The sequence below is a fragment of the Rattus norvegicus genome, chromosome 9 (assembly GCF_021556685.1).
Source record: "Rattus norvegicus strain SHRSP/BbbUtx chromosome 9, alternate assembly SHRSP_T2T, whole genome shotgun sequence".
Classification (NCBI taxonomy): Eukaryota; Metazoa; Chordata; class Mammalia; order Rodentia; family Muridae; genus Rattus; species Rattus norvegicus.
In genome coordinates this window covers 58,229,549-58,242,042 of record NC_141542.1, presented here as the reverse complement: position 1 = coordinate 58,242,042, position 12,494 = coordinate 58,229,549, and the positions used below count along the sequence as shown (strand labels likewise).

At 42.0% G+C, this 12,494-nt stretch overlaps 1 protein-coding gene across 7 annotated transcripts in view; it reads right to left on the bottom strand.

Moving 5' to 3' along the window:
- Tmem182 (transmembrane protein 182) overlaps positions 1-9,304 on the bottom strand; it is a 51,906-nt gene extending 42,602 nt beyond the window's left edge. For 2 of the 7 annotated variants that reach the window (XM_087567264.1, XM_087567267.1), the window contains exons 1-3: positions 9,021-9,277; positions 8,711-8,805; positions 7,217-7,315 (exon numbers count right to left, since the gene is read on the bottom strand). In XM_087567264.1, coding sequence (XP_087423390.1) covers positions 7,217-7,315; positions 8,711-8,783 — 172 coding nt within the window. In that variant the 5' untranslated portion in view covers positions 8,784-8,805; positions 9,021-9,277. 7 annotated transcript variants of the gene reach the window in all.
- Positions 9,305-12,494: the final 3,190 nt, after the last annotated feature.

Here is a 12,494-nt window from a genome sequence, read left to right as displayed (position 1 = left end):
ACAGCAGACACCGTGTAATGCATGATGAGTCTGAAGTCATGGCTGTGCGCGACTAAATGTTTGAAAGAATAGCAGGAAATCAAGTTGATGTTAAGATAGTTCCAAGTTCTAGGTACTTGGCATTATGGGGGAAAATGGCTAGATATATTTTTCTATTCAATTTTGAGGTGTATTTTTTGTCTAATTAGGTAAACTCAGAGTGTTTAAAGTACTTGTTTAAATTTACAACCATGTCTAGAATCAACATCCATGAATACGGAAAAATTAATAAATAAGCCAGAGACACACCAGAAAGTTGATCTACCAGGGGAGAACGGGAGCGATATCTGGTGAGATTATTAGACACCAAGGATTTGCCACTGTGTCTCCTACATACTTGAAGCATTTGTTTTAACACCTCAGATTGGATTTCATTCCTGTGCTAGATCCAAGAGTCAAATGCCAGGACGTGCATTTCAAAAACGTCATCTTGCTTCACGCAGCACAGTAGGATGAGTTTGCGTGCGTGGTTGTTTTCGTAAGACCCCTCGGTCATGCTGTGTCCTTACAGTGGCTATTCCAAGCCTCGTGTTGGCTAACTGAGCAGCTCTCACTGCACACTCCCTGCCATCCCAGAGAGGTTTCTAATTCCCAGCATTCTGTGGCCCCACCCCTTTATGAGGGGCAAGGCTTCTTAATCTGTCCCTTGGGAGAAGGAAATAAGAAAGGTGAGCCTAGAGCAGGACTTGGCTCTCAGGCCAACTAGGAGGCCATAAAATGTGCAGGAACTGGAAATGAGTTCCCCAGGGGATGAGAAAGGGCATTCCCAGAAAAAGGACCCTCAAATTCATTTAAGAGTAAGCAGTGAGTTAGAATCTGCTGTACAGCAGAGTTCTGAAAAGCCAGGGTGGAACCAGCAGGGTAGGCGGGTTTAGGGGGAGAGGAAGGAATCAGAAAGCAATCTTGATGGCCATCTACAGCAGAGCCCTTGGTGAGGAGAGGCCATTAGGGTCATTTGAGCAACTGCATCCGAATCCTTAACTTGGAACCCCGTTCCTTCCCATGCTTCCTGATTCTGCTTCTGTCCTTAGAGACCTTATCTTTTTGCTCTCCCCTCTGATGGCTCTTCAGACAAGGCCTTATACTGCTGGTAATTGTGTCCCCAACTACGGCTGTCCCCGATTTTGAGTTACTTGTCCTTCTTGCTTCTTGGCCTACACACACTGTATGTATTACTGCCTTTGTTCCTGTGATGATTTCCCAAAAGATTGCGCACGATATCAAAACTCACCCCTGCCCTTTCCCACTGCTGACTGCTGTGCCTGCTGACGCCTCTTAGAAGCAGATTTTGTGCTTCAAGCTATTTATGTTCAAACCGGTTTCAGGATTAAGCTCAAGCTTAGTAAATACATCAGATCCCAAACCCTTGCCACATCGTCCACTTCTAACCACACTCTTCGCTTCATCCACACACTTCCACCCTTATTAGATTCTCTTACTTGAGAGTTGTTTTGTGCTTGGATCTAGTGAGTAGGCACCTGGTCTCAAACATCCCAGCCACGACAAAGAAAGTTCTTTCTGTATTTTGATTCAACCCACCCACATACCTGGAACTGCAACCTAAAGAATTAATCAAATTATGAAAAACAGCATATAAATATCAGATTAATTAATATTATAATAACTATAACTACATTACATTATAATAGTATAATACATTACAATCATACATATAATAAATATATATTTTATATACTTTACATAATGTGTAATATATAATGTATAATATATAATGTTTATATAATGTATAATATATAATATGCAATATATATTATATTATTATACACAATATTATATAATAATTATATTATATGAATTATAACATTTATAGTATGTTATAAATTATATTTATAACAAAATATATGTATCATTATATTTAAAATATATTATTACATATGATTTATATTATATAATATAATATTATGCATGTAATATATTATAATATATTAAATAATTAACAATTAATTAAGTTATAAAAACATATATATAAGGATTTTATCCACAGACAATGGAAAATATTAAAAATTTTGAGAAATCAGGAAAATCTGGAGGAATATAAACTCTCATAAAACAGAATAATTTTATATCTTAGTATCTGCAATGCATAAAACTATGTAGCATATTAGGCATGTAAAAAGGACTAGAAAGAAAAAATAATGATCGAACGGTATACGGCAGGAGGTAAGCACACAATGCGTTTCTGAGTGTGTTGTTTAAACTGGATCCCACCTTCTGCTCCTGTCACCCTAGACTCCTCCAGTTTTCCTTCATTTGATGACTGAGGTCTACAACTCAGTCATGTTTGTTTCTCCTTTGCAGGGATCTCTTACATGGTTACTCTACCTTAATGACGTTTCAGCAGGATGCCAAGGCTCTGGGGTGGTTCCTTCACTTGTCTCTCTCAAGCCCTCATTTCCTGCCTTCCTCTCTTCTACTCATCTGTTAGAGTGGCTAGAAAAACCCAAAGTTCTATGTCCCCAATTTTGGAACATGCAAAAGTTTCATGAGTAAGGATTGACAGAAACCCACCGTTATCTGATGTTAATAAAACATAAATTGACAAGTGAATACCCACTTGTGAAGGAAAAGGGAAGCCAGGCTCCCACACAGCGTCACATCTTCCACACAGCATCATCAGGGTTACCACACAGCGTCATCATGGCTCCCACACAGCGTCATCAGGGCTCCCACACAGCATCACCACAGCTCCCATGGCTTCCACACAGCATCATCACAGCTCCCACTCAGCGTCATCACGGATCCCACACAGCATCATCATTGAAGCAACTTCAAACTTCTTGTTGCATGAGGACAGTAGCCCTTGCTTTGATAAGGTACATTCTGGCATTTAGGTTCTATAGGTTCTACAGCCTAGCTTTAGTGTGTATCTCTCGTGTCTTTCTGCTGCTGATTTCCCAGCAACCACTTAGGTTTACACTTTACAAGAGGGCAGAGGAGACAAAGAACATTGAATATATAAACACTGAAGATGAGGCAGAGGATGGCTGAATGCTGAAAACTGTGCTGGAGAATGAAGAGCATATAGAAGAAGAAGAAAATGCAAGGGACAACTGGGTCTGTTTAGTAACGAGGCAAAGCCCACAGGATCCAAAGATTGTTAGGCCCCATCATTCATACGCTCAAAGGGATAATAGTACGTGAATACTCTACGGTCCTGAGCCAAGCAGACAAGACCCTCATTCCACAGAGCTTAGGGTAGAGTTACATAGAAATCTGCAAAAGAAGTAAGTACACAGGTAAACAGGAAATTTTGTGGTTTTCAAGGATAGAGTTAAGGCTGTTGTAAAAAGGGGAAACTGGCTTAGTCCATGTACAGATAGAGAGAGAAGGCTAGGAAGTGATGGACAGTTATGCCCAGGGCAGAGAGAAGAAGTGACTGCAGAACCCAAAGTTGAGTGGCCACCCATGTGCATATTCCATTTAACTCACCAAGGTGGGAAGGGAGAGAAGGGGAGGGAGAGGGAGGGACAGAGAGAGGATGGAGAGGGGAAGGGGAAGGAGGCAGAGAAGAAGAGAGGGATGGAGGGAGGAAAGCCAGTGTGTATCCTGTGGTAGTGCATGAGCTTAACATATGAATCCCAACCCCATCACTCACCAACCAAGAAAGAAGGAAACCAAACCTGTAACTCGGTTTAATTTTTTTTCACCTAAAATAAATTAAAGAGATTTATCACTGAAGTATTTGATCCATTGGTGTTGCACACGCTAGGAAAATGTTCTACTGCTGAGCCATCCCTGGCATTTAACGAGAAATTTGATACAAAGCCATGCTCCATAAAACGGTATGTCCTCGTTGTGAAGCACCACACCAATTTCTAGATCCACCAATATGAATAACAATAAAAGTCAAAGTAGGCTAGTCTGTGTGTGCTACTGAGGAGCTTGAAGCTGAAGGAAGGGTTAACAGTAAGCATAAGAACACCTAGGGGTGAGACCGTGGGGACAAAGGGGAAATGTTAACTCAATCAGAGTAGAGTCACCTTGAGAATTAACCTAAGTCCTATCGTCATCCCCAATGCACACGAGTGAACTACGATAACTGTAAGCATGAAACATGGAGAAAAGTCTCAACCTTGTGGACTTCCAATGGGTTTGCTTCAGAAACTGGAATTCAGGCCACCTTTTGCCAGGCATGGACAATCATTTGAGAGCGATGCTTTTAAGACAGTGTTAGAGAGTTAAACATATTTAAAGGAAACACTGACTCAGAATCAGATGTATGCACAGGTTCCACTGGGATGAAGATGTAGAAAACACATGATCTTAGTGCCGCTCTCTTGACTTTCTTGTGTCTCTGAGAAGGGGAATGTCTACACAGTCTAGACTAGCCTTGAGTTTCCCCATCTGCCTCCTGAACACAGTCATGTATGACCAAACTCAGCCTCACAGCTCTACGTTGCACTCAGCATGTGCTTTTGGTGTCGTTTATGAATTACGGCTAAACAGAAGCCAGACACTTGATGTGAGTTCTGCCCATAACCAGCTGTGTGAACGTGTGCTGCTGTTATCTCACACAGGAGTCTGTTCTGACCCACGGTTGTTCTACAACTCAGGCAAGTAGATCTCGTATTAACACTTTTGTAGGCTATGATATTTCACATTTTACAAACAATACTTCCAATCTAGTGAGAATGGCTGTGAAACCTGGTAATTCTGAAGCTACATAGAGCTGCTTCCAAAATATCTTTGGGGCCTGGGAACTAAGAGTCTCATCAACTAGGAAACTCAAGCACAGAAGTCAGGTGGGCTGCTGTTCAGGAAACAGAGGATGACCCTCTTCATCATTAGGAGACAACATGAAACGCATGTCTTAGATCTGTTCTAGAATATACCTTTGTTCAACTTTGTCCTTTTCACTGTGCTCACTAAAACTGTTGGTGCTTTATTTTTAATTGGATACAATTTTGTCACTGGATCCAAATTACTGGCAACATCATTACCCTCGGTGCTGCATAACAATTGTAAGCATAATTGCAGCAGGATTTCCACAGCATGCATTTGCTCTCCGTCTCCGACATAATCATTATGCACAGAGGACGACACTTCATTTTCAGAATTCTCCACTATCCCCTTAAGGGATGCAAGTTTTTTAAAATATGGCATCTAGGATACCTCTATCGAGGAAGGGTCGCCCATATAAATGATAACAGTCAGTGATCTCAGTAGTAAGGTAAGGACCCTAAGTTCTGGAAGTCCAACCTCCTCCCATATTACCTCTTAATTCACTATATAAAACTAAGAATCACTGTAAAGGGTTAGCTTTGTAACTTTCCTGTGACAAAAATAATGTTCTACACTCTTGCCTGCTTCACCCATGCCTTCTGCTCTCAGTGAGACTGTCTAGTCCCCGCTCTCGGTGAGACTGTCTAGTCCCCGCTCTCGGTGAGACTGTCTAGTCCCCGCTCTCAGTGAGACTGTCTAGTCCCCGCCCTCGGTGAGACTGTCTAGTCCCCACCCTCGGTGAGACTGTCTAGTCCCCGCTCTCGGTGAGACTGTCTAGTCCCCGTTCTCAGTGAGACTGTCTAGTCCCTGCATGACACAGGGACATGGAGCACAGAGGAGATGCCTTTGCCAGTTTTCAGTGGGAAGGAACACGCACTGCGGCCACTGTCCAAGGCCACATCATCTTTTGGGCTGTGTGGACAAGCACAGTTCCAGGTCATCGTATCTTCAGCTTCCTTCCCATCAGACTAGGTACTTATTCCACAGACTGTCAAGGGACTGTCACAAAAACAGATGTCATTGCCATTTATAAGCACAAGACCATAATGTACATATTTTTGACAGAAAGAAGAAAAATAGTTCAGCCATGAGTCAAGTGAAGAGCTCTTAAGTTTTGAGATGGTTAATGACTTTGCTGCCTGGGCCACGTGCAAGGTTGGATATTCCTGTGAGATTTTTTGTTTGTTTGTTTGTTTGTTTGTTTGTTTGTTTGTTCTTTTTTTGTTTTGCTTTTTTGAGATCTCATTGCCACCTGTTATTAGCAAGCTTTGGTTGAGTTGAACAGATCACTCCCCATAAATGGGCAGGCTCATTCAATAATGGGAAGGCCTTAAGAACAAAGACGAGTCTCCTGAGGAAAGAAAGACTTTTGCCCCACAACCTAAATGTTTGTTAGATGTGTCTACCCTGCTAGTTTCCTCAGCAGACTTCCCAGGTCCACAATTACCTGAGACAAATCCTTAAAGTCAATAGAGAAGCAGATGGCAGACAGACAGACGGATGATAGTCATGGATATGGATGATAGATAATTTCTATTTATTGCTCCTCTTTCAGTCCCAGCTTCCACACCTATGGTTTCACCCCGTTGTGAGCTGTAAATACTCAGAAAATCAATCAACCTCGCCCACACTTCCTGTTGTTCTTCTCCATAAACGATACAGCACAGCAATTATGCAAGTAATCTAGACATGGCCTAAAGGGTAGAGAGGACATGAGCAGCTTATATGCAGATCTATACCAGTCCGTACAAAAGAATTCAGTGTCTTGAGGATCAGGGTATCTCCAGGAATTTCTGGAACCAATCCACCAAGCACACAGGAAAAGATATACATTCAGTTGGTTCTGCTCTCTAGAACTTTGGGTAATACAATTTTAATCAAATCATTATACAAATTGGGAAATATTTTTTCAGAATAATACATTTGACTCTCTGTAAGGTACTGGTAGTTTGTACCAACCCTTCATTTAGTTATGGAAAGCAATGGGCTAATTGTGATTTCAATTCAGTTGATGGTGTGACACAGCAAACAGATTTAAGTCAGTTTTTATGGACAGAGTAATATAATTGCCTTTCATTTCTAACAATTACAGGCAAAAAAAATTAAGCAGGATGCATACTACTGCTAGCTATAGATAGTATACGTTTAACTAGCTACACGCAAACAGTGCTTCCTGATGAACACCACCATCTTCCAATTCAAAACTACACTTTAAATTATTTGCACGAGTAGCAGGTGAACCACAATAGCTCCGATTTCTGATCAAGATGTATTCTAATTAAGCTTATAAATGATGTGTTAAAATATTAATGCCTTACACTTAGCAAGTTAATGTCAGATGAAGCATTATAATTACAGGTTTTAAATTATCTTTAATTATAAAAACTTTTGAGCAAGCCCGTCCCAGCAGGCACTGGAGGTCAGGGATACTTACTAATTGCGGAGTCATAGGAGGTGGAGTTGTGCTCACCCCTCATGAAGGGGTACGGGGACAGGTAAGCGTGTGTGCAGTTCTTGGATGGCGGCTGGTTGGCTAGGAAGACAAGCAAAGTAGCGGTGTCCATTACTGAAGGCTCAGAGGTGACTCATGCTTAATGGAAGGGGACCCCGGGAACCAGGGACACACAGAAAAACAAAACTACTGGCATATGGACGGGCTCAGAGCCCTGCCTGAAGAGGAAGTCTCTGCTGAAAACACAGGGGACTTGGAATGAGGATTTTTCTCAAACAACTGGAGTTCCGTAGGAGAAACACACATCCCCACGGGGCTGGAGAGCAGGGACACAATGCTACACCCATCTTTCCATCATCTTCCTACCAACAGGACGCCCGACACAGGAGATATTCTAATGGAGTTGGGTTTGACCTTGACTAGCTCAGATGAGTAACAGAACATTACCACTACCTCCATCCCAAAGTCACATGAGAAGATTGAAATGATAGAGCACTAAAAGTTAAGAATTCACACAAAACCCCAGCATTTGAGGAAAGCACAGGAATAACTTTTATGGGAAAGTTAAAATCTGTTCCATGTGCACTTAGGTTTCAAACTCTAAGTCTGTATTCTGGCCATGGTTAATGACAGGATCTGTAAGAAGCACAAAAGGTCGCTGGAGATGTACGCAATCTGGTGACAAGTTACAAAGTAAGTAAAAGAGCAAGAGAAACAGGAAAATTTGAAAATAAGACTATCATCTCAACTAGTTACTAGGCTAATAGCTAGTTCATTTACTGTTGAGGATAATAAAAATGACCAAAAGCTCTTTTCAGTGAACTGTTTTTCAAAGATAAATGAAGGAGAAGAAATACAGTTCAAGGACTTCATCATAATCTTCACGCTCCTGAACCTCAAAGGGAGAACTTTGAATTTCCCTATATGAACACAAACATCAATTGGAAGAAGTTTCTTGACATTGCCTACAAATTTGGGTGAAGCCCAACTAAGGCAGCTTTCACCTGTTATCACTGGTAATTAAGCTTCATTACAAAAAATAAAAAAAGATTTAAAAAAAACTTTTAAGCTATGAATATAAAGTCATACCTCTATTTCTGGGCTTTTGTATTTGAAAATTCAGTTTATAGCCCAAAGAATTTCCAAAACACTTATTTGAAACGTAGCAGTAACAGACATTTGAAAAGAGACTACCGTAGACAAAAAATTAAAAATCTGCTTTTTAAATTAGAGGCAGTATATTTTAAATATGGGCAGAAAAACAGCAGGAACTCAAGTTTTATTATAAATATCCAGATGCCTACTTTTATGTGAGATTAGAAATTATCCCTAGACATTTCTCCTGTAAAGAAGGAATCTGTTCCTGACCCTTTTGATGCCATAGAAGAGACACAATTAGGAATCGGATCCACTTGAACCTTTTCATTCTTGTCTCAGACAAAGGGAGAGGAACAAGGCCAGCCGCACTTACTGTACCAGAACTTCCAGATGTTGGAGTTGTTCTCCTCCACAACGCCTTTGAACCAGCACCTCCAGAAGAAGCCTTCATGGTGAAAAGTGATGTTCTCTATCTGCACAGAAGACAAACGACCCACTGTCATCCCCAAGAGTATTATCAAGCCTGCTACCTCTTAATTCCTGTGATCCCCAATGATGACCACTAGCTCCCCGTAGAGCTCTCCTGGAGGGAATAGACACCCCCATGCCATTCATCAAGAGGGTGCATGAGGCTGCCCTCATTGCGACCAAATACATCGATCGATCGTATTTTGAAGGAGAAACGCACATTCTGTTCACCTGAACACCTGCCCACTTCGGTCGCAAGAAGCCAATAGTCCGATCCAAACGCTACCAAAAACAACAAAACCCCCAAAGCTCCGAAGAGAGCCCCAAAGAAAATAGCAACATTTAGTCTCATTTTTCCAACTGTCCGGTTGCCTTCCAAGTGAAGAAACAAACTGTAAAGAGTCAACTACTCAATAATAACAGCGAAGAAAGAGAGCCACTATCGAGTCGGCAAAGTCTGGGGAGCAGGTCCTCACTGGAGCTGTGGTGGCTTCTCATTTCCACCCTGTCCCTTTGCTCTCTCTGGAGGGGCTCCAACCCAGCAGCTGAGAATGGTTGGCTATTTTAAGATACTGATTGAGACGCTTGCTTTCTCCCCTGGGGATCAAAAAATAGCTGACCTTCCCCTGACTATAAAGAGACGAACCAGGCAGGAGCAGGCTCGGATTATTGGCGTTGCTTTTGGGTAATCCATACAAGTGGAGAGGAGAAGGAAGCGCAGAACACTGGGCTCTGTTCTGCCCTCCTGCTTGAGCGTCTGAACAGGCCCTGAACATGCTAAAATGAGCATGACAACCCAGAGAAACTGGCCAGGCCCTGCGACATGTAAATCACCACTACCCAGAGCCAAGAGGACTTTCGAAAACAATAGAATTTGTAATTAGCCTTTTAATTGCTTGTGGACATTCAGGGCAAGAGGAAACCCAGGCTGGGTCCAGGTTTATAACTTACACATTCAAATTATATCTAAAAAAAAAATCACTTGATATTTAAAATCAAATGCTATTTAAAGTCACTTACAGCCATGTCAATACAAAACAAAAATTGATGTTACTCAGCCTCCCTTGGGGACATAAAAAGCCTGTTTTCTGGTGGCTCACGAACCGTTTTGTTCTAAATAACTATCCCACAGCTGAACTTAAGTTCCAGATATATTGTTTTCTGGATTTCTTTCTCTTTTCTTCATCTTTAATATCTAATTTTCTTTAAATATATAAAGAACATGCGCTATCCATGTAGACCAGCAGAAACAATTGCATGTTTCCCCCTGCCCTTGTCTCTTTAAAGAACACTTGTTTGTTTACATATCTAAATATGGCAGTGTGTCGTAAAGATGCATTTGTGTGTTCCTCATCATTCATCCATTTGGCTGTCGTCTCCTTGTTTCTCGGTGAGAGCACAACAGTCCCTCCTCAGGAGGCTTCTGTGCACTGCCAGCTTCCTACCCCTTCTGATTATAAATCCTGATGATGAAATTTGTACACACACACACACACACACACACACACACACACACACACACTCCAAATGCAGCCTTAGTTTCTCTAAACTAATTCCTATTCCTTTAAACATGCTTAGATCTTCAGTGCTTCAAATGTTTGTTTCTTCCCAAACAGCCAGAGTGAGGCATAGTAAATTAAACATAACCACAGACACTACCGTTGTTGCCTCCTCTGTCAATGTGTCCCATTACCCAGACAGGACTGTTTGATCACTGGGATCCTCCCGTGGACAGGATCAGAATTGTCCCAACAACTGTTGTTCTCACAACGGTCGGGAGTTCTGTGTGCCCTAGCATGTCCAGAAAACATTGCTTCCTTGCAGTCACCCACCACTTCTGGCTCTCACGGTCTTTCTACTCGCCCTTCCTCAATGATCCCTGTGCTTTGGAGGAAGGGTTTGTGACATAGACATGCCTTTTAGGGCTGAGCACTCTGGTGTCCTTTCAACTGGCTGTGGGTCTCTGTGTTGCTTGCCTTTTACTGCATAAAGAAGTTTCTCTGATGAGGCTTGAGAGCCACGCTCATCTATCAGAACAGAGGCAGGAGTTAAGAGGGCAGTTTGATTGATGCATTTAGTATGTCCACCCTAGGGCCTATGAGCTCCCCAGCCATGGGCTCTTGGCCCGATTTACAACACCAAGCATGGATTCCTCATGCAGAACTGACCTTAAATCCAAGCAGCAAGCAGTTATTATTATTATTACCCTTTACCCAGCTCTGAAGCCTGAAAGCTACGGTAATAACTGACCTGGCAAGACATGCCCAGGGCTACGATAGTGTCATCGCTCATGGTTCTTGTGTGACACGCTACTCCTCGTAGGAGAATGGGCACAGGAGTCTGAAAGCTGAGATTACTATTTGATGGGAAGTAGCTCGCAGAGGAAGACTCTTTGTCATTTAAAGGAAAGAGTGTGCACGAAAAAGGCCAGCAAAATACAAATGGAAGAGGTGGGTACTGTGTAAAGGTCCTGTTATGGCTGGTCCTCATGGGCCAGTGCTTTTGTGCGCTCTTGCCTGAGCCCGCTGACTTACTTCCATTCTTCAGCGTTAATTTATTATTTTAATAAACCGTCTCTATTACTATGTGTCCACAGCATAATCCTTCACCCAGAGCCAGGTGTCCTGTGGATTCAGTATGCACCATCCTAAATCTCTGGTCTGCTTTGGGCCTTCCCCCAGGTTCCCTGACCTCAGGCCTGTCACAAACGACTTTTTGTCCACTTCCCCTCCAGAAGGTGCTGGCAACTTCAGCTTACGTGTTTTATTGTCTTTCTCTGATATTTTAATAAAATTGTCCTTGGACTTATATAATTCAGAGTAAGTTTTAGAATTCTTTTATTAATGGCACTAGGTACTTGTAGGCTGACATTGGTTTCTTGGTACTACCAACAAAGGACACACCATAGGCATTTTGAAGAGCTCTTCATAGACATTCCATTATTATACACGATAAAATAATAATAAGTAAACTCTACACGGGCAACCCGTGGCTTTGGTCTTGGCTCCCTGAATCTCTAGCAACTGTAAAAGATTGTTCATCATCGCAATAGTCAGTATCTAACAGATATTGACTAGAATTTATTTTAAACACTGCCATCTGGTGGTCACGGGCAAAATTGCATTCAATTGCTTGCTGTGATGGGTGGATATTTTGACATTTGAATATTAACTCTAGCAAGAGTTCTAGGTGCCTCACCTCAGTAATTCACACTATTTTCCATTTAAGGGTTAGTCCAGTAGCTCACACAAAGGAAATGAGATTAAAAAAATAAATTTCACTTTTTAAAAACGGTTGACTGCCTAACTAGTACTGGAAAGAATGATTGCTTAGGATCAAGCTTGGTCCCTGGCAGCCCTGAGAAGCTAGACCCCGTCACCCATCTTCAACAGGCCTACTAGGCAACTAATCATCAGAAGGAGAAAGAGGAAGTGTATTCAATGTAGCCACACTGGGAAGAGGGACAAATATATTCCTAAGTCCACCTTCCCAGCCCTGACAAGAAGTTTACGCTTAAATAGAAGGCAAGAAATACACATGATTAAATATCCTGGTCAAAGGACAGCCAGCCCCTCCTCCTATCTTAGATACAGTCTCTCCTGCAAGGTGTCTGTCAATGTGGCAGAGCAATGGTGCCAGGCTTCGGCCTTTCCTCTTCTCAAGGTGCTGTTCCCTGAGAAAAATCCAGTCTGTC